This window comes from Lolium perenne, chromosome 1, assembly GCF_019359855.2.
Source record: "Lolium perenne isolate Kyuss_39 chromosome 1, Kyuss_2.0, whole genome shotgun sequence".
Classification (NCBI taxonomy): Eukaryota; Viridiplantae; Streptophyta; class Magnoliopsida; order Poales; family Poaceae; genus Lolium; species Lolium perenne.
The window spans coordinates 258,594,595-258,619,000 of NC_067244.2; the positions used below are offsets into that span (position 1 = coordinate 258,594,595).

The 24,406-nt window shown below is 42.1% G+C and overlaps 2 protein-coding genes across 2 annotated transcripts; both read right to left on the reverse strand.

Annotated features, from left to right (window-relative positions):
* Window positions 1-11,101: 11,101 nt before the first annotated feature.
* Window positions 11,102-16,618, reverse strand: LOC127326295 (uncharacterized). The gene is made up of 14 exons (XM_051353148.2): window positions 16,423-16,618; window positions 15,869-16,013; window positions 15,289-15,356; window positions 15,150-15,203; window positions 14,953-15,036; window positions 14,681-14,766; window positions 14,384-14,464; window positions 13,617-13,747; window positions 13,036-13,077; window positions 12,219-12,295; window positions 12,044-12,134; window positions 11,865-11,946; window positions 11,601-11,673; window positions 11,102-11,477 (listed from the first exon to the last, which is right to left on the reverse strand). The coding sequence occupies exons 1-14, from the start codon at window positions 16,524-16,526 to the stop codon at window positions 11,309-11,311; spliced, it is 1,287 nt and encodes a 428-aa protein (XP_051209108.1). The 5' UTR covers window positions 16,527-16,618; the 3' UTR covers window positions 11,102-11,308.
* A 1,249-nt stretch (window positions 16,619-17,867) lies between these two features.
* On the reverse strand, window positions 17,868-23,046 carry LOC127326307 (uncharacterized). Its single transcript, XM_071824919.1, has 14 exons — window positions 22,946-23,046; window positions 22,747-22,849; window positions 22,497-22,537; window positions 22,328-22,381; window positions 22,147-22,230; window positions 21,844-21,929; window positions 21,534-21,614; window positions 20,848-20,981; window positions 20,310-20,351; window positions 19,617-19,693; window positions 19,437-19,527; window positions 19,164-19,239; window positions 18,491-18,560; window positions 17,868-18,324 (listed from the first exon to the last, which is right to left on the reverse strand). Exons 1-14 carry the CDS (start codon window positions 23,044-23,046, stop codon window positions 18,171-18,173), a joined length of 1,194 nt encoding a protein of 397 aa, XP_071681020.1. The 3' UTR covers window positions 17,868-18,170.
* Between the last annotated feature and the right edge of the window lie 1,360 nt (window positions 23,047-24,406).

A 24,406-nucleotide genomic window follows, 5' to 3' on the forward strand; every position in this document is an offset into this window, starting at 1 on the left:
GATGCTCATGAAAGTAGTCATAGATCCGGTGCCAGAATGCGGTCCCCTTCTGCTCGGCACCCGTCAATGGATCTTGCCCGATGGTCAACCATCCTTCGACCAGCACCTTGTCCTCCTTCTCCGTGTAGTTGCTGGTTCGTTTGCTTACGCGGCGACCTCGAGCTTGTGCAGCTGCGGCTTGCGTCAACTCCTGAGCGAACAACGGCTCCTCCTCGATGTTAATCTTTGCCGGGACAGTGCGGTCTTTGTCCTGATGTGTGTCAACGGGAGGTGGCTGGGGAGCCTGCTCGGTCGAAGCAGAGGGCATGGTGGTCGGCATTGGCTGCGTGTACACCGGAGGGGCCTGCACGGTGGACAAATCGTCGAGCAGGTTCCGTGCGCCGGCCATCGCTGCTGCTCCCATGTTCTTGGGGCCTTTGGAGTTCGCCGGTGCACGGTTCAGGTCAATGGACGAAGGAGACGGCCCCGTGAACGACTCGCCCACCTCCGGTGACCCATCCCGTGACGGGTACGCGTACCGCGCCGACTGCGTCCCCAATTCGTGTGCGCCGGGCGTGTACCCAAACGGGGCAGTCGGCAGGGATGTTGACCCTGGAGGAAGGGGCCGGGTCGCGGACGAGGCCGAGCTCCCGCCGAGGCCGTGCCGGCGCCCGGGAGGATCAAGTGCTGAGCGAGCGCTGCGTGGCCATAAAAGAGCATGGCATGCTCTTGTATGACGTCCGCCTTGGCCTCCGTCTTGAGTTGGAGAAGCTGCTCCGCCGCCCGCTGCCGCTCCTCCGCGGCAGCGATATCCCTCTTCCGTTGGTCGAGCGCCCTGCGGCGGTCGGCCCTCTTCTTGCTCTCGATCTTCCTCTGCTCCGTGGTGAGGTCGGCCTTCGCCTTCTTCGTCGCCGGCCCGGGCTCCACGACCACAGGCCCGGCCAGTTGAGGAGCCTCCGCCAAGGGAGGACCGGCAACGGCCGCGACCTGTGCCTCGTCTCCGATGGTGGCGGTTGATACGTCCAAAACGTATCTACTTTCCCGAACACTTTTGCTATTGTTTTGCCTCTAATTTGTGTATTTTGGATGCAACTAACACGGACTAACGCTGTTTTCAGAATCAAGCTCGTGTCTCGTTTTTGTGCAGAAATCCAACTTTCGGGAAAATCCTCGGAATTTATGCAGAAGGCCCTATTTTCCCAGGAAACTAACGGAGCCAGAAGGACAATTGAGGTGGAGGCCCGAGGGCCCCACACCATAGGGCGGCGCGGCCCAGGGGGGGCCCGCGCGACCCTGTGGTGTGGCCCCCTCGGCCGGCCTCCGACGCCCTCCTTCGGACTACTTATTCGCCTCGACCTAAAAACGCACGGGGAGAAGTCGAAGTCGCCAGAAACCCTCCAGAACGCCGCCACATCGCGAAACTCCGTCGCGGGAGCCAGAAGTCTCCGTTCTGGCACTCCGCCGGGACGGGGAATTGGAGGAGATCATCGCCGCCATCACCGCCAACGCCTCTACATCAACCAGCCATGTTTCCCACATCCATGTGTGAGTAATTCCCCCGCTGTAGGCCGAAGGGGATGGTAGGGATTGGATGAGATTGGTCATGTAATAGCATAAGATTGTTAGGGCATAGTGCCTAGTGTCCGTAATTGGTACTTTGATGATATTGTTGCAACTTGTTATGCTTAATGCTTGTCACTAGGGCCCGAGTGCCATGATCTCAGATCTGAACATGTTATTGCTTCATCAAGACTATTTTCTGGCGCTCGTTGTCGGGAGCATAGCTTTATTTGGAAGTTCACTTGGATTAATATTGTTCGCTGCAAATTCTCCATCATGGGTAAACCTCGCGATACTAAGATCGCCATATTACCATCCACTACAAGAAAAGGTACAATTCTGAATACCTCTGCTGCTCTTGATTCACCATCTGTGATTGATAAACTTGTTTCACCGCCACATGCTTCACATGCGGGTACTTCTGCTGAATCTGAAAACTCTCATAATATTGATAATATTTCTGCTGTGCTTGATGATAGTGGTTCATTGGGATCCTTTCTAGATGCTACGATTGCTAGGTCTAGACAAATTGAAAATACTGAAACTCCTAATGCTACTACACCTGTTAGTTCACCTGAACTTGATTATTTTAGTGATGATCCTGAGGAAGATTATGTGGAGCTTAATGATGATTTTATTAAAAAATGCAATGCTACTACTGATGCAAGAAAAATTAAAAAGTTGCTTGCAGAACATGCTGTTAGATATAAACTGTCTCCTGATCCTAAATTTGCCACATCTCCTATAAACATTAGGGATAAAGATTATGATTTTTCTCTTGATCTATCGCATATAGCTATTGTTGAGAAAACGCCCTTTTGTGGTACTGAAAAAGAGAGTGCTGTTGAACACATGACTGAGTTATCTACTCTAAGTAGCTTGTTTTCTGATGATGTCAAGATGCGTACTTACTTTGTTGCTAAAATCTTTCCATTCTCATTAAAGGATGACGCTAAAACTTGGTATAATAATTTGCCACCTAATTCTATTAGAAGTCCAAAAGAACTGCTTGATGTTTTCTTCCGCAAATACTTTCCTGCTAGTGCTCAACATATTGCTTTGCAGAGAATTTATAATTTTGACCAGGGAGATGAAGAGAAATTGCCTGAGGCTTGGGCGAGATTTTGCTCTCTTATTAGAGCTCAGCCTGACCATGATTTGGAAAAGCATGATTTACTTGATATATTTTATAGTGGACTAACCATTGAGTCTAGGGCATACCTAGATAGTTGCGCTGGTTGTGTTTTCAGGAAAAGAACTCCGGATGACGCTGAAGAATTATTGGCTAAAATAAGCCGGAATCATGATGATTGGACTACGCCTGAACCAACTCCAACACCAATATTGAAGAAGAGGGGTTTAATTAAATTGAATGATGAAGATATGAGGGAAGCCAAGAAGTCTCTCAAGGAGAAAGGTATTAAATCTGAAGATGTGAAGAACCTTCCTCCCATAGAAGATATATGTGAGATAATTCCCCCTTCATCCATGATTGAGGTAAACTCCCTTCAGCGCTTTACTAGGGAAGATATTCCGTATTCGAAGCCTCCTGCACAATGCTTAGATGAGTTTGATAATTATATTGTTAAGCAAGAAAATTTTAATATGAGAGTAGAGAACCATTTAATAGAAAATTCTCGAGCTATTAGTGAATTGCATGGTATTGTGGAGAGAACCTCCAATGATGTTAAGATGCTTGTTAAACATTTTCATATGATTCAAACGCAAATTGATCAACTCACTAAAGTGCAAAATGACTTGTTAGGGAATAATTCTAAAGAAAAACATACTTATGAAGTAACAACTAGAGGTGGTGTCTCTACCCAGGATCCTCTATATCCTGAAGGGCATCCCAAAAGAATTGAACAAGATTCTCAACGCATTGAACCTAGTGCTCATTCTAAGAAGAAAAAGAAGAAGAAACATAAAAATGTTGTAGAATCCTCTGAACTTGTTAATGATCCTAATAGTATTTCTATTTCTGATGCTGAAACTGAAAGTGGTAATGAACATGATAATGATAATGATAAGAATAATACTCCTGATAAAGAAGAGGTTGAAGAAGAACCTGAAAAGCATGCTAAAAATAAAAAGTACACTAAAGAAGATTTTATTGCTGAGAAACATGGTAATGAAAGAGAACCTTGGGTGCAAAAGCAAATGCCTTTTCCTGCTAAGAAACTAAAATCAAAGGAAGAAGAACACTATAATAAATTTTGCGATTGGATGAAACCTTTATTCTTGCAAATCCCTTTGACTGATGCTATTAAATTGCCTCCTTATTCAAAGTATATGAAAGATATTGTTACTAACAAAAGGAAAATCCCCAATGAGGAAATTTCCACTATGCTTGCTAATTACTCTTTCAATGGCAAAATTCCAAAGAAGTTGGGCGACCCAGGTATACCTACTATTCCTTGTTCTATCAAGAATAATTATGTTAAAACTGCTCTATGTGATTTGGGAGCCGGTGTTAGTGTTATGCCTTTTTCTCTTTATAAGAGACTTTACTTAGATAAGTTGATACCTACTGATATATCTTTGCAAATGGCTGATAAATCTACCTGCTATTCCTGTTGGTATATGTGAGAATGTTCCTGTTCAAGTTACTACTAACTGCTTGATATTAACTGATTTTGTTGTGTTGGAAATGCCTGAAGATGATAATATGTCTATTATTCTTGGGAGACCTTTTCTTAACACCGCAGGGGCTGTTATTGATTGCAATAAAGGAAAGGTTACTTTTAATGTTGATGATAAGGAGCATACCGTCTATTTCCCCAAGAAGATTGATAAAGTATGTGGAGTCAATACTATTACTAATGTGAGAAGTATTAAAGTGGGAACTATTGATTGTCCTATATATGAGCCTAAAGAAGAATATCAAACTCTCGTGATTGGATCCATATCAATACAATTCAAGGTAACATGATTGATTTGAGGTTTATTTCTTCTTATGCTATGTAAAATTTATTTGGTGGCAAGACTTGATCAACCTTGTTAACAAATACTTTTTATATGCATAGAGGAGGTAAACAACATCTCTTTCTTCCTCCACTTGCTCTAGTTGCTGTAGCACTTTTAATTTGCAAAGTTCCTTAGCTAATTGAAGATTTCAAAAAATTTCCTGGCCAGTAATAATAAACTAAATACCCAGAAATGTGCATTTTTCAAAGTTTTCAAAAATTCACAAAAATTATACCGTTGGTCCTATTTTTCGACGAGGCACCTGGGAGCACCAGAGGATGACCTGTGGGGCACCAGAGGGCGCCAAACCACAGGCCGGCGCGGCCAAGGAGGTGGCCGCGCCACCATGTGGTGTGGGCCCCTCCTTGCCCCACTTTGCCATCTATTTCTCCCAGCACCTTCTCTCTCCCGAAAAAACTCGTACCAGGTTCCTCTCACTCGCGTTTTTGCTCAAGAACTCCAGATTTCTCGATCTCTTTGCTCAGCCCAGATTTCTGTCTGAAATTTGGCACATTTGCTCTTCGGTATGTGACTCCTCCACCCATCCAAGTAGAATTTTGTTTGGTTGAGTATATCTTGAATATTTTGCTGCTGTAGGTAACATGTTTAGTGAGCTTGCATGCTTGTTCTAAGTGGTAGAAACTAGTTTTTGATGCATGATTAGTACCCTAGCAAGTTCCTATGGTAGTTTCCCTCAATTATATGTCACCAAATCAAATTTTTATATTGTTTGTTGAAATTTCAGAAAATGGAGTGGAATAGATATCACTTGAACCAACAAGAATTGGAAGTCCAACAAGTTATGCGAGTCAATCGTGAAGAGGGAGTATACCCCTCTTACTACCCATGAGTGGACTTTATGAGAAGTGCGGGGATTTTACAAGATGTTCAAACTCTAATCTCTCGTGCAGGGCTGAGTGATTTTGTTGAAGGAGAGCCAAGACAATATGCAAAATTAACTATGTCTGTTATGCAGGACTTTAAATTCAATTGGTCGCGATCTAACCCCACGGTTCAGTATAAGATTTATAATAAAGCTGTCAACTTGCCATTTAGTGCTTTTTGTGCAGCAATTAGAGTACCACAATGGGGATCATGCGAGAAGATAAGGGGATCGCCGCAAGAACTCGTGGACCTCTTCAAGATGATTTGCGATGGAAGGAGTTTCTCAGGGGATAATGGGAGGATTGGTCGGTCGCAGAAAGTGCGCTGAATGCACACATAGAGGGAGGAGGCCATCATGCAAGAGACGACACGGAGGGCGAGGAACACCTCGGCTCATCATCCGATGCAGCAAGTTCCTCGCATCAATATGTTGGGCATATGGAGCCTCCACGCTTTTCTTCTGCATCGGTGCCTTATTATGACTACTCCATGTACGATTCATCGGCATGGAACCCAGACCCTCGATGGGGTTGATCTCCACTTAGGCCAAAAGCCTAAGCTTGGGGGGAGGTATACCGGCATCACTCATTCTTTGGATATTATGGTTGCTGGATACTTGTACATACTTGTTTTGTTCGTTTGAGTGGTTTTCTAATGAGAGGAAGATAATATTTGGGGAAGTGCTGCCTGAAAACAGATTCTGGACTGTTACTATAAAAATTCGTACGCACAGCCAGAGCGTTATTTTGAGCTGCCAATTTTTGTGCAGGTTCCCCAGGTTGTTATCTAACTTTCATTAGTTGAACACTTTTCGATCTGAGCAACGTAAGATTTTTATAAAAATCGATTTCTGTACTGCTGTCAGGTTTTGGCAGATTTCTGCCATCTCGCTTTTCTGTGTTTCTTTTAGTTTGCTATTTCTTGTTTTTGCTTTGTTTCCTTTCCAAAACACAAAAAGACCAAAAATATTTCTGTTGTTTCTCTTCACCATTTGTTTGCTTTGGTTTCTTGCATTTGCTTCACTTTGTTTGCTATTGCTAGTTTGCTATAAGAAAACCCGAAAAGATTTTGCTTTGTTTGCTTGTTTCCTCTTGTTCTTATTCTCAAATTCGAAAACACCAAAAACATTTGCTGTTCTTCTCTGGTTTGTAAAGTTCTTTATGAGTTCAATGGTCTTCGGTGGCTGGAGCATGGTTTTCATTTCATATTATCCAAGCTGCACAAGTGAAAAGGCAATAATGACGATCTACGACAATCTGATTGTGGTGAGAGGCTGGTATGAACTCTATTTGTTTTCATTTTTGTACATATACTCATCCATGTGAGCATGCTTAGTTGGTTCATGTGAGGTATATGTTATTTGAGAAAGTCTAGTAGTTTATGATCTCTCATGTTTAGCTCCAATCTATTAATATGAGTAGCATGTCATGGATGTTTGCTTGCATTGTTTTATTCATAAGTAAGTATGGCATTGTGGTATCCCCCTCTGAATAATTCATTTATATCGACTTGGCACATGCTCACGCATGCATATGACTGAACAAAAAGTCAATTAATCCTCGATGATCTATATTGCTTCAGAGTTCTTGTATCACTTTTATGCCTCCGTTAATTTATTTTGCCGCAAGCATGATTATGACAGTTACTGCTCTCTTGATTTGTCGCTCCCTAGTCTTTTGCTAGCCTTCACTTGTACTGAGCGGGAACGCTGCTCGTGCTTCCAACCACATGAAAACCAAGTTGTTCCAAAAGTGTCCACCATAAATACCTATGCATGGCATTTCAAACCATTCCAAGTAAATTCTCATGCGCTACCTTTAAAACCTTCAAAATGCTTCTCAATTTGTGTTTATGTTTCATAGCTCATGAGGAAGTATGTGGTGTTTAGCTTTCAACCTTGTCATTTACTTTTGACGGACTCTCATATGGACTAGTGGCACATCCGCTTATCCAATAACTTTGCAAAAAGAGCTGGCAATGGGATTCCCAGTCCCAAATTAATTAATTTAAATAGACACTCCTCCATGGTTTGTGATTGTTGGACGGCACCCGAAGGATTCGGTTAGCCATGGCTTGTGTAAGCAAAGGTTGGGGGGAGTGTCATCATCATAATAAAAATAAAATAAAAAGGCACTCCTTCATGGTATGAGATTGTTGGCAGGCACCCGAGGATTCGGTTAGCCATGGTTTGTGTAAGAAAGGTTGGAAGGAGTGCCATATAAATATACAATAATTCATGGGAGCTGCTCTTGAAAGTCCGGTTGGCGATGTAGTTAGTGTACCCATTACCATTCGTTGACAACAACAAACACCTCTCAAAATAATTTTACTCCTGATTTATAAAAATGAAAAGCTCTAGCGCATGTTAATCCCTGCTTCCCTCTGCGAAGGGTCAATCTTTTACTTTTATGTTGTGTCTCCATTATTTCTTTGAGCACTATCTTGAGAGCACAACTGTCATTCTTAGTATAATATGCTTGTCTCAAAATATGATTGATTGTGGTATAACTTTGATGCATTTATCTTTTGACAATCACTACTTCTAGTCTTTCTATGAACTCCGAGGTGCAGGGCATTTATGTTTTGCCAATCAAATACAGGCAAGCGAGATACCACTTTATCATACTCTCTTATGAACATTGCAATCCTGCTTATATACATGATTCATGATGCTTATTATTAATTGTTGGTACCTCTCCATGTTTGGCATAGCTGTTAGATGATCTTATTTGCATGTATTTCATTATGAACTGCTTAAGTATTAGCCATAGCATGAGAATATATACATCATATGAGCAAATGTATTCGTGAAAGTTCTTTTATCGCTCAGTTGTTAACTGAATTGCTTGAGGACAAGCAATAAGCTAAGCTTGGGGGGAGTTGATACGTCCAAAACGTATCTACTTTCCCGAACACTTTTGCTATTGTTTTGCCTCTAATTTGTGTATTTTGGATGCAACTAACACGGACTAACGCTGTTTTCAAAGAATCGCTTCGGTGTCTCGTTTTTGTGCAGAAATCCAACTTTCGGGAAAATCCTCGGAATTTATGCAGAAGGCCATATTTTCCCAGGAAACTAACGGAGCCAGAAGGACAATTGAGGTGGAGGCCCGAGGGCCCCACACCATAGGGCGGCGCGGCCCAGGGGGGCCCGCGCGACCCTGTGGTGTGGCCCCCTCGGCCGGCCTCCGACGCCCTCCTTCGGACTACTTATTCGCCTCGACCTAAAAACGCACGGGGAGAAGTCGAAGTCGCCAGAAACCCTCCAGAACGCCGCCACATCGCGAAACTCCGTCGCGGGAGCCAGAAGTCTCCGTTCTGGCACTCCGCCGGGACGGGGAATTGGAGGAGATCATCGCCGCCATCACCGCCAACGCCTCTACATCAACCAGCCATGTTTCCCACATCCATGTGTGAGTAATTCCCCCGCTGTAGGCCGAAGGGGATGGTAGGGATTGGATGAGATTGGTCATGTAATAGCATAAGATTGTTAGGGCATAGTGCCTAGTGTCCGTAATTGGTACTTTGATGATATTGTTGCAACTTGTTATGCTTAATGCTTGTCACTAGGGCCCGAGTGCCATGATCTCAGATCTGAACATGTTATTGCTTCATCAGCGGTGGCGGCGGCAGTCGCTTCGTCGGCCATCTCTAGGTTTTGGGAGTGGAGTGGACTGGGTGTGTTTTGGGAGACAGACAGGCGGGCCAGGGGCGGACAAGGGGAGGACGCGAGCGACCAGCATCCGGCGTCCGCGGCCACGCAAACTCGTCCCAGATTTGGGCCGGGTTTGGGTCGTCCCGGACGCCGCGGCCATCCGTTTTAGGGATAGGTCCGCGCGCTGGACCGCGTTTTTGTCCGGCTCGACCCAAACGGACGCACGGGCGCGGTTTGCGTCGCGCGGTTGGAGATGCCCTTACTACTGCTTCCTTGTTCATATTTAGAAGGGCCCTTGTTGATTATTGGTTCAGTGCATATATCTAGCCTGGTTGTCCACTGGTTCAGTGTGCTGTGCCCATTTTCAGTAAAGAAAAAGGGTGTGATGTGCCCATTTTCAATACAAAAATGTGGTTTGGTAGAGATTGTTTTACTTGATATTCCCACCTTATATATCTTGTGCCTCAACTGATGTGGAACGAAGCTGGATTGATCTATATATGCTAGCTCTGCCCACGGGTTTGCTGCAAACCTTGGGCAGCACCGATTATACTACCTCCGTTTTAAAAAGGAAATCGCTGATTTGTGTCTAGATACATATAGATTTAGATAAATCCGCAACGTTTTTTCCAAGACAACGTATGTAGTAGTACGTTTTAGCTACATCTCCTTATGGTCCAGCACGGTGCATGCGCATATTTGTCCCCATTTAGAAAACTATGCTTGGACTTTGGATTTTCCTCCATGTGACATCATGACATGTCTAGGCGAGAGACTTGCCAGTGCAGGTCGGCGTCTCGGTTTGACTTGTGCCGGTATGTTCCGTCGTCACGTCAAGGCTGAAAGGTACATCTATCTAGATACGGCGAGCAGCTTCCCTAGTTGACTGCTGGTTCAGTGTGCTGTGCCTCTATCCCGAGGGCACCGCTAAACAATTGGCAAGATATTATAGACTAGGCCGCGTTAAACAACGTACGTGGGCAGGGTATTGTTTACGAGCACATGCATGCTCAAATGATAAAGATCAACAACCAAAGGAACACGTTGCTCCTTGATGGAACAAAATGTGATATGACCTGTCCCCGTTTGGATTTCCCTAGGTGCCGTGCCACGGTTCCATCTTCCCTATGGTTATCCAGTGCAGATACGATCGAGAGTGACATCAACCACAAAAGCAAACCTAGAGCTAGTTACACGAAATGCAAATGCATCCTCCTAGGGTGTGTTCGGTTCCAGAATTTGGTGGAACGGAACCGGTCCGTTCCGTGCCTAGGACAAGTTCCTGTGTTCGGTTTGGTCGGAGGAACGGAACCGAGTAGTTCCTAGGAACGGCATATTCCTCAGATATGCGGAATGCACCCATCCGGCCAAATCGGTAGAACGGCGAGGAACGGATCGCTAACCAGCCAAACTAATCCTTCATTAGCACGCGGTAGGCGACGGGAGGCGACGGCGGCGCGCGTGCAAGTGGCGGCGGCGGCGCTCGCAGGTGGAGGCGGCGGCGGCGCCGCAGCGGTGGCGGCGGCGGTGGCGCTCGCAGCGTGAGGGCGCGCGTCGGCGCGCGCGCAGCTGCAGCAGCGGCGCTCACAAAGCGGAGGCGACGGCGCGCGCGGAGGCGGCGGTGGCGCTCGCAGCGGAGGCGGCGTCGCGCGCGCGCAGGCTGCGCACGGCGGCGCTCACAAAGCGGAGGCGACGGCGCGCGGAGGCGGCGGCGGCGCTCGCAGGCGGAGGCGGCGGCGCGCAGGCGACGGCGGTGGCGTGCGCAGGAGGCAGCGGTAGCGCTCGTGCAGTTTCCGATTTGATGTTCTTTTTCCTCCATTAGCCAGTTTTGAGTCAAATTAGCCCGTTTTGAGACAAAAGACAAAGTTTAAGTATAATTATGGCTATTCCGTTCCGCTCCGAATTCCCCCAACCGAACAAAAAATGGAACCGTTCCGTTCCTCAATTTTCTCTAAACCGAACACGGGGTTGGAACCGTCCCGTGACCTCGGAATGGAACCGTTCCGTTCCATCCCCTCCGGTTCCAGAACCGAACACATCCCTATTCCGCTGTCATATCCTAGTCCATCGAACTGGCGTACGTATTTCATGGCACGCTTTCACCAGTGCAGACAATCTCTCTGAAACAAAATCTCTACAAGGCTTTCTACGGAAAATAACTACGCTCCCGTGGATCTCAAACCGGTCTGAGATCTTACAGGGCTTTTTTCTGACGAACTTGCTGAAGGTCCTTCTACGCCTACTGAGAGGTCAAGCCTGGAGCTAGAGTATCTTGCCGATAGGCCTCATCTCCGCGGGCAGATGGTCGAAGTTGCCGGAATCCACGTCCGCCTGGAACATGGGCCGCTCCCCGTACTGAAACATGACGGCCGGCGCCAGGTGCTGCTTGTTTGGCGTCAGCATCACGTAGTTCGCATCGGCCTTCTCGTAACTGCATTTTCGTCGAGATTCATGGAGGAAGCATTCTCAGTGGTTGATGCAGAGATTACTAGTAGTGATAATAACAAGCCGGCCGAAGGCTTGATTAGAAATGTGATCCGGCAGAGAAAAGTACCTGGCCTTCCTGAGATCCTCGACGCGGATTCCAAAGCCGTACGACGTCGTCCCCTTCCTGTGGTCATTCACAGCTGCAAACAGGAATGGAGCAGCAGGTGTCAGCTCGAAGTTCTATCAAGCCCACTGTCGGTAATTTGCAGCGCTCTTAGAGATACTTTTACTTTTTCATGTTCAGTTTCTCTTAGAGATGCTTATTGTGGATTTGGTTGTTCGAAGTATGAGTATTTTGTGTGCAGAGGTATATTAAGTCAGGCTTGCATACCTGTGACGCTAAGCGTAAAGGATGGTCTCCACCATGACTTGAATGCCAGAGCTACAGACGACTTGGAAGGACCCAGCTTTCCCTGTTGAGAAGAATAGAGCTATCATCATCTGGAAAAAAAAACCTGAAGCTATACAAGACTTGTTTAAAGGCCTGACTGATGAATGAGTCTACTTCACCTTCAGCATGAAGTTCTTATTAGCTTGCCAGCTTGCGGCTAACTGAAACAAGTTGTTGTTGGCGCTCTCTGTTGGTTTATCTTTGTCGATCCTAACAAAGCGTGAAAGTGGAGCTAGTCAGCTGATTTCATGAAAATCAAAGTTACGCTTCTTCCTGCAAGGCAGTAAGGCTTACCCTCCAGCCAACTCAAGCCCCAAATCTATGTAGTTTGTGATGCCAACAACCTGATCATCTTCAAAAGGATTCTTCACCTGATAGATACACACGGCATTAGACTCTCAACAGGCTTAGATATCATGACTGATATTAACACCAAAGCATGGTACAGTAAACCAGGAAATAAGAAGCAAACAAGTAGGTAAAAAGAGGGAAAAATATATAATTCTTTCTAACGAAGTAATCACGAGAGTGGTTGGTCATAAAGCATTTTGTAGTGACACAAAAATAAAACATCAATTACCAACTGGATGGAACATCATCCATACGCATAGTGACATCTTCAGTTTCACTGGAAGCATGGTGTAGTTTAAATTCATTACTAAGCACATATCTTGGACATCCTTTTATCTCTTAACCAAAATTAGACTGACAATATCTACACTAGTGGGTAGGATGTTATTTTATTTATTGGTAACTGTATGCATGCTGTCTAAGCAAAGTAAATACTGGTGTTGGCAACAGCATACAAGTACCACGGACAACTATGTTTCATTTCATATGAGCTTGCGGGCTTACCCTCCTCTTGCAAAAAAGGTATGCATTCTTCTGTATTCTAAGAGTTTTTGGAGCAAATTTCACATTCTTTTATTAATATGTATTTGTTTGACCACTAAACAGTACAATGAGTCCAATAGAACTGTCATGATCCACATACATCACCCACCTCCCCACCTCCCCTCTGCCACCCACATAATCGAGATATAAATATAAAAGAATAACAATAAATCTTTTCGAATCAGCAAATTAAAAAATCAAAGAGAACTGTCCTTACCCTTCTTTGAACAACCAGGTGCTGATAGAATGATGCAATAAGCTGCACATCAAGGAAAAACAAAGAGGTATTTCCCATGAGACTCAGTGAAGGCAAACAGTGTTAGAGATATCAAGGTTTTCTTTAACTAACAATCATTGATTATTTAAACAGAGAGGAAGAAAAAATGTATCAACCAGCTGTTTCATGCCACGCTACTATGTGATTGATGGTAGTTCTTTGATATTAAAAAGAAACATGTATCATTAAGCAACATGTATTGCACTCCCTCCACTTCAAAATACTATCCCACTCTAACTATGATGTGCGCAACTCTTCACAATAATATTATTGAAATTTGCCCCCTTGGTGATATGCCACAGGGAGGTACTCACACTTATGTCAATCCCTGTGTCTAAACAGACAATTGCCCACATATATTCAGTTGAACATATCAACATATAATGATGTCCAACGATCAAGATGTTACTTAGAAAAATGACATCTATCCATTATATTGTCTTCTTTATAGTCCTATCAATATATGCTAGCAATTGCAAGCTAACTCTCCAATCAGAGAAACAGCAAAAACTACAACAAACCTGTTTATTTCTTGCAAGCTCTAGGGAACAGATGAATGAAGGGCTGAGAGGGCTTGTTGTGCCAACAGCATAACTGATTGCATAATTCCAGTTCTTCGGGTCCGTATATGGCATAGGATGTTGGTTTCCACCTGTTGCAGAATGAACATAAGAGCGCTATAAAAAAAAACTCATAAAAGTGGTTATAAACAACTGAAATACTGAATATCCACATCTGATTTTCTACGTGCATGAAGAAGACAACCAACAGGCATGAAAGCAGATACTGATTGTACAAGTCATCACATTGCATAAATTTCATCAGTCAAATATTAGAACAAGGACAAAAATGTAGAAACTAGAATAGGAACAGAATTATTCAGAATTGCAATGTACACCATTTTAGTGATTCCGTGACAAAAGAAGCTACATGCTACAGAGCTTGATCTAAAGGTCCCATGCATCCTTCAGTGGTGAACAAAAGGAAGCAAATGCAAACCAACAGAATTGACAACTTAGGGGAAATATACATGCACCCATATACTAGCAAATTTTAATCCACGCAGAATAAAATATGAGTAGCTGCTCAAGATGAAACCTAGTGCTGCAACTGTTAACCGTGCTCCTATGTTCCACTTCAAATAGAATCCCAAAACCACCATCAATTTCTAATGTTATGGTGATACATTATTTTTATTTTATATTCCTGCTTCTGAGGTGTTCGAATCTTGCAGGCTGATGAACAACCTCAATGATAGTAAGTTAAAATTATAGGGAATAACACTCACTAAGTGGCTTATATTGTGCTCCTGCAGTTAAACTTCCTTTTTTCGCAACCAACCATGCTCCATATGGCACCTCACCAGATGCTGCAAGCAAAAGTAATGTCAGCAAGTAATATTGTTTTTATTAGAACATCAGCAAATATTATAAGGAAAAGTGAACTTACTATAACCTTAACAAGATTGAATTCAAAGCATATCAGATGACAATAATGCCGATTCCTTTATATGGATTCAAATTAAAATGGGTATCTATTTTGTTACATGTAATAAACATACATGAGAAATATGAATGATACATACCAGGCACTGGTACAAAGGACGCCCCAATTGATAGATTCTCTGAACCATACCTTACACCCAGGACACCGTAGTCCTCAGAAGACACCCTGAAAAACATAACTTCCTCACTGATGATTTCAAAACTATAATTATATCAACTGAAATTCATAATGAAAACGTCTAACATTGTATTTGGGAACATTTCGCAACAGGTTCAACAAACAAACAAACAAGTGGAAAGCTATGTAACAATGGCTTCCATGATTTGCAGCTGCAACAGATATTTAGTTTACCTGTTTCCCATTAGCAAAGGGAGTGTCCAAAATGCACCAACGTGATACTCAGGGTAGTAACCACACGACCTCAGCTTCAACATGCTGGATAAAAAGTATGAGCCAAAATATCGCCATCAATGCAATTTCCAAACTGAAGTAACAATTAGTGCAGTAATGATATTATCCATCCAAGTGTCCAACAATAAAGCACGTACGGGTCTGAAGTCGACGCAAGAAGTTCCACAAAGGTATGGGGATCATATAAATCTCTGAAAAACAGCAAACCGTTTCTTGTGTTAAAATGTACCACAGATTGCATACACATGAAGCGCGGGTAAATTACGGAACAATTACTTCTGCCAGCGGAACAGGGCGTCTCCTTTTACTTCCGTTCCACTATTTGCACCGGCAGCTGCAGATACCTGTAGTGATATTAAGGTACACAAAGACTCCTCTTGCAGTAACTGGGTGTCAATCCACAAGATGTACTGCATATGAATAAAACCTCTTGACACTTGAACTGCACGACCTAGAACCATTCTACAAGTCAAGATTGAAGTGTTAACGGCTTTATAAACATGCGCATCACCTGAAATATTTTTGTAGCACCAAGGTGGTCTCAAGCACTGTTGGCAATCTCAAATTTGTTACTTGTGCATAGCGTAGATGCCAGTGGGGATTGGTTAGCATCAAAAGGTAACATCCACATGGCATTACTATGTTATCATAACTGACAGAACAAGCCAAAACATGCTGTTACCACGAAGTAACATAAAAGAACAGCTATATGAAGGTACCATCGAAGATCCTCTAATCCTCATAATGTATCATATCGTATCAAACTTAACAGATACAGTACTACTGAAAGAACCTGATGCAGCAGAATTTTTTTTAAAAAAAAACTGGTAACGGTATATCATGTTGCAGAGGATACGTTGGCGACCAAGTCGACGTGAGGATCCTCCAGCGGCTTGAGCATGAACCTGGAGGTCATGCTCCCCGCGTGGTCGAAGTAGTCCTCGAACAGACTGCGCAGGGGGAGCTTCCCGAACATCACCTCGTATGCCGGCACTGCCATCCTGCATGCGTGGTCAATACAAAAAAGGAACCCGCTTCAGTATATCACAAGGAAGGACAGCAGTTTCTGCTTCCGTTGGCTCACATAGTCACACAAGTGCATTGATTTAGTATTATCACAAGGAAGGACGAAACTCGCTGCTTCCGTTGGCTCACATGGTACTATGTGTGCATTGCCACGGCAAGCTGTCTGAACTGAAAATCACTAGTGCGCAGGCACTGGTTACACAGTGGGGCGTCGCTAATCACGATCATCTAATCTAATCGAGCAATTAGTAGCACGAAATTAAGAAACCCTCGTCGCTGAATCGCATTGCGGAAAGCGCGGCGTGCCTCGCTCCCTACTGGAGCGCAGATTCCGTTTGCGGGGATGAGGGAAGGGGAGGGGAGAGGGCGGGGCGGCGGGGGGACCTGGTGCGGGCGGCGATGGGCGGGTAGTCGAAGAGCGGCGGCACCAGCACCATCGGCGGCGGCGGCTCCGGCTTGCCCCAGAGGCTGCTCCACAGGACGCCCATCGGGGTTCGCGGCGGCGGCGGCGGACCGGCGGCGATCTGTGCTTGAGGATGAACTTGGGGAAGAAGAACAACTCGTTACACTGCCCAGCTGTTGCCTGTTGCTATTTGAAGGGCAGCATTCTATTTATTTATTTTTTATAGCCGTCAGCATACGTGGCTCTTAAGATGGATATGATAAGCACCTAGGCAAATCGTCTTCATACTTGAGCATATTAAATTGATGTACTAATCAAGTTTTTTTTTAATCTGATGTAAAGAGCTAGGTTATACTCCCTCCATTCCAAGGCTTAAGCCCAATATTTTTTTCAGAAAGTTAAACGAAATAAAATTTGACCAAATAAATCTGATATTTTGATTTTCTACTTTTCATGTTAATAATTTTTGATAAAAATTTAGTCAAACTTAATATAGTTTGACTTTCTAACAAAAATATAAGCCTTAAGCCTTGGGATGAAGGTAGTATATTTTAACATTTTTCTTTCTAAGCTGGACAAACGTGAATACCGTGGACACGAGATAGATGGGAGGCCACAACTATTTTTCATATTAAAAATAGTACACTAGTTTGAATTTGATCTTCAAATCTCCTAGCTCCGATGCTGTGTTAAATTGATGCACTAGCTACATTTTCTAGAAGTTTAAATTATTAAAAAAAAACTAGGCTATACATTTTTACATGAAAAATAACAAGTATTCGTAGGGTAAGATCATGCATCCCAAACTTTATATTTCGATAGGAGTACAATGGTACGACATACTACCTCTATCCTAAGGCTTAAGACCTATATTTTTTTTCCAGAAAGTTAAACTATGTTAAGTTTGACTAAGTTTTTATCAAAAATCATTAACATGAATAGTATAAATCATAGATAGATAATGAAATATATTTTCATATGGTACCTACAAAATATCATATTTATTCATAAATTCTTCTAAAGGTTTGATTAAATTTTACTTCGTTTGACTTTCTGAAAAAATATACTAGGCATTAAGCTTTGGGATGGAGGTAGTACATGGCAGGGTATCAATCGGGTACCTGATCTTAACCTTTAGATCTATAGAACTCTATATTAGGTAGGATTAGATACTAACTAATCATGTAAACTTACATACATGACAACGTTGATTTAATGTTGTTTCTGAGCTACCCTTTCTCTAATTAAGTGAAAATCAACTTTAATATATTTGGTGTGAGCATGAAAGACCCATTTGTTGCGGGACATTTTTTTGCCGTAAGACTTATTTCATCATGTGCTTTTCCATTGATTTGCCATGCCTTTTGTGTTCGTCGTGAGCCCTATATGTCAACATGAAATTCCTTATAGCGCCCCGACAAAATGATCACGGCAAATCTTCAGGCACACGACAAAATCCAGATTTCATGTAGTGAGTGATTAACATCGTTGCATGAAGTCCATTGACAGGAAAAAGGACATTCTTCTACGTATCCAAAAATAATATTACAAGTTCTAGGAATAAAAAGCTACTCCATTTGACCCATATTACTTGTCGCACAAACAAGTGAATAACACTATATCTCTAGATATATACATGTGAATCAGCGATAAATAATTGAATTGGATGGAATATATTTGTACGATGGTTTTGAACTAAGATTTACGCGATGAGTGCAACAACTTGTGGTTACAGTATTTTGTCAATAGGTTTCATCTCTGCTGGTAAATTATCAAATTCCTCGGCATCACGATCAAATTGGAACGTGCGCTTTGTCTTCTCCCCATCAAATCTCTCTTCAGTTTTTGTCAAGACTGTCCCGTCTGAATTGATTGTGTGGTAACTGCACACCATAGTTCATTAAGACATGGTAAGATACTCATATTCGTGTAGCATAAACATATATGGCTTTGGATGTGTAAACGGTGTGTTGCCAAATTTCCAACTATGACAATTAGATTCAAGAGTGTAGTCATATTTATAGGGCTATTGGAGACTAAATAACAAACCAGGGTTCCATGAACTCCCCGATACAGATTCCAAGTCCATATGATGTACCCTTCGAACGGTCATTTTCAGCTTCAAATGGGAAACATTGCCGAGAGTCGATGAAAACTTGAACATAATATCATATAGAATTATATTGATAATATAATATCAAGTAACAGTTTTAACTACAATATAATATTCGTATTGCATTATCTATGTAATGGAATGTTAACTGCTTGGTATCACAAATGATGTGGGGCTTAACACGTCACACTTTTTATAATTATACTGGCCATTTTTTTTGTTGTTGATGTAATAAACATGGGTTGCATACATCGATGATCAGGGGATTCAATGTATATAAGAAAGCACATCACTAAATATAAAAAGCACATGGGTTGCATACCTTAAATTCCTAAAGATAATTAATCAGATTATAATGCTGAGACTTTCTAGATTTAAAATATTTTACCATCGTTGCTCAGATATTATTTGGAGAAATTTTAGATTTTCAATGAGAAGGGCATAAACCAGAGCGGCTAGTACAGTCAATGACGAACATATGAAAATATATGGGTTTATGGTTCTTGGTTTAGGGTTAGAGCTTTCTATGTAGTAGCCTTTTTTCTAATAACTATGACAAAGTAATTTTTGCAAATGTAATTATACGTAGGAATTTATAGCATTGCAAACCTGTGACACTTAATCTGAAGTAGGGTGGAAGCTTGCACACCAAAGCTGCAGAATATTTGGACATACCTAACTTCCCCTGTTAAGAGAGTAATACTTATTATTCAGAAACAATGGTAATTCATTTAAATTTATAAATCTTGAGTCGATTGACTAGTCTTCAGTTTTGCACAACGATCATGATCCTTCTAAATTTATAAAATAATTAATATGTTTATAAATTTAATAGGAATTTTGGAACTAATGTCAACAGTTCTTGACAAGATTGAGGATTACCTTTACTAGTAAGTACGAATTAGGTTGGAAACTTGCAGCTAACTGAAACAAGGATTTATCGGCACTATCTGCTGGTTTGTCTTTATCCACTCTAAAGATCACACAAAATGAAATTATGGTAAATTGAATGGATACAAAACAGAAAAATATACGTCCCTGGTTAAGGTTGATGCAACATACCTTGTCGCCAGCTCAAGCCCAAAATCAACGTAGCCTAAGGCTCCGATAATATGATCATCGCCAAGATGGTCATTTTCCTAGTACACACATGGTGCAGATTCAATAAAAAGATGATATTACAAGAGCATTTTAATATTACATGAGATATTCAACTTCAATACGTATTTTGGCTCCTGAGGTTGCATCAACCTATTGTTTATCTCATACTATCACTCTGTCATCCCATGTTTGATAAGGCTAGCTATTCTTGGCATTGATCCAAAGTTAATTTTTTGTTCTGCTAGAATTACACACAATAATTATTAATGAATAAAAAACCACAATAAAAATACAAAGATTAAGCATGCGTTGAGCGCTGTTGATGCCTGTAAGTTAGATAAATATTTTTTTAGAATTAGGATATCTTCACTAGAAATTCGCTTCCCAAACAAATAATCAAATCCTTAACATTCAAGAATATCCATTTAGTAACTCTCGGGAACAACTATCTTAAATCTCGTGTAATAAAGGTAAATTATCTTCTAAGTCTCATGTAAGGTAACATTCAAATCGTTAACATTCAAGAATATCCATTTAGTAACTCTCATAATAAATATATTAAATATCATATTATAAAGATAAAATATCTTCTAGGTCTCATGGGAGGTAACACTCTATGGATAACGGCTGAAATATATACAAATGTGTCCTTACCCTTCTTTGAAGAATATGGCGTTGATAGGCTGATGCAACCAGCTGCATATCAAGGAAAAGAATGTCAATGCATGAGAAATGATGAACATAAATTTTAATATATAGGCTTGATAAAGGTGAAACGGTGTCAATATATGAAGGTTTCCCTTCGGCAAAAAAAAAAAAAAGAAACCTATACGAGTTGTTTCAGGGTGATAAGATCATTAAATTATTTAGCTCTAAGTGGAAATCTGAGAATTTTACAAAGAAGCATGCATGGTGCACATGGTAAATTTTTAAACATATTTCCTACATGACCGTCACATAACTGAATTAATAAATATTTTGAGAAATTTGAATACAACAATCTTGTTTTACAATCCAATAGGATTAAATAAAACCTTTCTTAATTCATAAAAATTCACTGCTAGAAACAAATTTTGTACGGTTATTAAGCTACTGTAAATTACCGCCACAATATTATCAAAATAACTAAGGGGTTGCAAGAGAACAACAAAAAATCTTTCATATGGAATAATAAGGAATAGCAACAACAAACCTGCGCACTTCCGATAAGCTCTAGTGTACACATGAATGAATGACTGAGTGGGCTAGTTGAGCCTGTGCCATAGCTGATCGCACAATTCCAGTTCTTCAAGTCTGTATATGGCATATATTGCCTTCTTCCAGCTACTGAGCATTATATGAACAGAAAAAAAATATGGAGTTGGCACACAAATTAACTTTATACAACGACATAATACAAATATCTTCAACATGCAAATAAATACACCATCAATCTGCATTTATTTATGTGAAAGGCTCCAAATGAGCAAACTGAGGGTGCACATGTACTTGGTTGCTTCCTAGTTCATTTGTAGTGTTCATTGGAAGTATAAAATTGAAAGTAGGATTGCATATGTATGCATATTAGACATTGCTTTTAAATTTTACGCATAGTACCACTACAATTTAAGATTGGGAGCTGACATGATAGTTCCTTTATTTTCACTTTAATAAAAAGGAAGTTGTACAATTATTAGGACTCTATTTGAAGAATTTTCCAAGAACACAAGTGTATGGTTATGTTCCTTTCCATGGTGAGTAAGATTCCCTACGCAACACCTAATAAAGTGATATACTGAAACAAAAGAATATTGTAGACCTACTTCGGAACGAAAGACACAAAAGTTATGGGGCTAATAAAAACCATCTACGATTATAACTGAAGGTTTAAAAACTCACCAAGTGGCTTATATTGTAGCCCTCCACTGAACCTTCCTTTTCTACCAACTAACCATGCACCATATGGTACTTCATCGGGCGCTGCATTTTAAATGTAATTAAGCATACGATAAGAAGACCAAATTCTAGAATATTATCAATTGAGAGAAAAATAAGTGAAAGGATATAAAGTTGAGATTGATAACTACTCTAGTACAGATTATTATAACTTTGTTAGTAAATTCATTAGGTTTCAGTTATTAATAAGTTTTTTTCCAAAAACGAAAACCCCGTCCTAACTATAGTCAAGTATAAGTAGGTAGTCACTTACAAGGAAACGGAACAAACGACGCTCCAACTGATAGATTCTCTGAAGCATATCTTAAACCCATGACACCATAGTCCTTTGAACACGCCCTGCAAAACATAAAAAGGAATTAACTTTGTTCTCTTACACATTGTTAATTATGTGCCTTTTTTAAATAGAAAAATAAATAACGACTACATCTTATTTATATATACTGGGCAGTGGGATTGTTTCTTATAAGTAGTATCAAGATACAATTTAGTGGAAAGGTGTGTAACAGATATATGGATGTGACATGCAAGCGCAAACAAGAGCTGTATAGCCGACCTGTTTTCCATAAGCAGAGGGAACGTCCCAAATGCGCCGATACCGTACTTAGGATAGTAAGCACACGACCTCAGCTGCAACATACTGGATATTCAAGTAGTAAAGCGAAATCAGGATTATCTGCATATATACAATTTTTTAATATGATTGATTTGGACACCCAACAAGGAAGTGTGCGTACGATTTTGAGGACGACATAAGAAGGTCCACAAAGCTATGAGGATCATCCAAGTCCCTGCAAAATCCCAAAATCAAAGTCATTTTATGTTCATAGCGTGTAGTAAGTTAGTAACAAGGGGCAGAAGGAACGGAAGAAGAGAGAATGATTTCGTCGGGCCATCTAATCTTACCTCTGCCACCGCAACAGAGCCTCCCCGTTATTGTTAGACATCTAGTGAAAATTCAGTTAAGAAATAATAATAGTAAACAACAACCTGATTTTCTTGCAAAACTCAGGAAAAAGCGAGCCAAACAGCTGAAGTTCGAGCCGAAACAAGAAGCGCGAGAATTCATCATGAGATACGGTGGCAATTAGCCTGGACGTTTGGATACGGTGGCGGTGAGATGGAGGTGAGCTTCTCGCGGCGGCTTTAGCAGGACCTGAGCGTCAACGTTCATCCCAGGCTGCCGAGGGTAGTAGTCGTCGAAGAGGCGGCGCAGCGAGAGCTTCCCGAACATGAGATCGTACGCCGGCACCGCCATCCTGCATCCGTACGTCCAGGCATATGATTATCGATCAGCTAGCGTGCTAGCTATATATATAGATGGAAGTACGTCCAGCCGATGGATTGGAGCTCACCTGGTGCGGGCGGCGTCGGGAGGGAAGTCGAAGGGCTGCGGCACCAGAGTCATCGCCGGCGGCTTCGGCTTCGGCTTCGGCTTGCTCTGCGGGGCTCCCATCGATCCTCTGCTCTTCGCCCTCGATCTCGCGCGTGTCTCAGAACACCAGACGATGGAACCACCAAGATCGCAACTAATTAACAAACCTAGCTAGCTGGGTTTATTTTTCAAATCAAAATACGTATCTTCTACGGGGTACTTTTTTTTTTTCGTTTAGAGAGGAAGTTCTTTCTTGCTAACCAAGGCTAAGCCTACTCTTTTTTCTCTAGCGCCGCCGCCCGGCCCCAAACTCCAGTTCCCCACCTCTGGAAGTCCCAGTGCCAGTGCGTCGCCCTGCTTCTCCGCGCGCCTCCATGGCCCTGGATCCAACACGAAAAAAGCTGCTGCACCCCGAGCGCCATGGCCCCTGGATCCAGCATGAGCGGCTCGTCGAGTGTCCGTCGGTGGCCTGCGATAACCAGGACCGTGGTGGAGGGCAGATACCTGATGAAGTGATGAATGATGCATGTCGTGAGAAGCTGCTTGCACAGTTGCACGGAGGCGATGCGGTGCAAATGAATGGAATGTCAGTGAGCCTGCATGCCCATGTCCATATTTCCTACTGCTAAGGTTGCCGCTTGTGATTTTGCTGATGCTTCTTAAGCCTCCACGTATCCCCTTGTGTAGCATAGTTTAAGAATTTAAGTCCATCTAAGAACAGCTCAGGTAATGCAGATGTGTTGCATTTGTGTGAATGCCAATTATAGTTCTGAAAACATGACCGACCTATTTGTGTGTCCCAATATAATTGTCCAATACATGGTTCTTAAGGGATTGTGCTACATATGTGATGAATAAGTTATTGTATTCTGGTATTTGTGGAGCTGCTACTGCACAAGGTTCTTGTGAAGGACTGCAGCACACACATGATCCTTTGTGAAGGACAGGTGGTTAGGATAGGATAGCATCCCTTACCTTTGACTGCCTTTTAGAGGCATCAAGGACTGGTTATTAGCAACTTTAGACTAGCATCTTAGACTAGCATATTCTGGCTGGCTAGCAGCTATAAATCTGTAGCTCCGTGTCCTCAGTTTGGCATGGCATTGTGTGAGATGTGTGAGAAATAAACCAAAGAAAATTGCCCCAACTCTCCTAGTGTCGTCCTCTTCTTCATGAAAGTGTCATCCTCTTTTATTAAGCTGGCTATTTTAGAGCATTTGTTGTTGAAGTGTTTCAGTATTATTTCTTAGATTGTTATGTGCTTGCAATTTGGAACTAATTTGGTAGCTGATACAAAATTAGAGTCGTGATTTTCAATGTATATAACAGTTGCGTGCAAATACAATGCAAGAAGCAGGATAATCATCAGCTGACTATGTCCTATTGTGGTGTTCAGCGACTTCTGAGCCAGGTACACATTGATTTCCCCCCTTCTTATCTA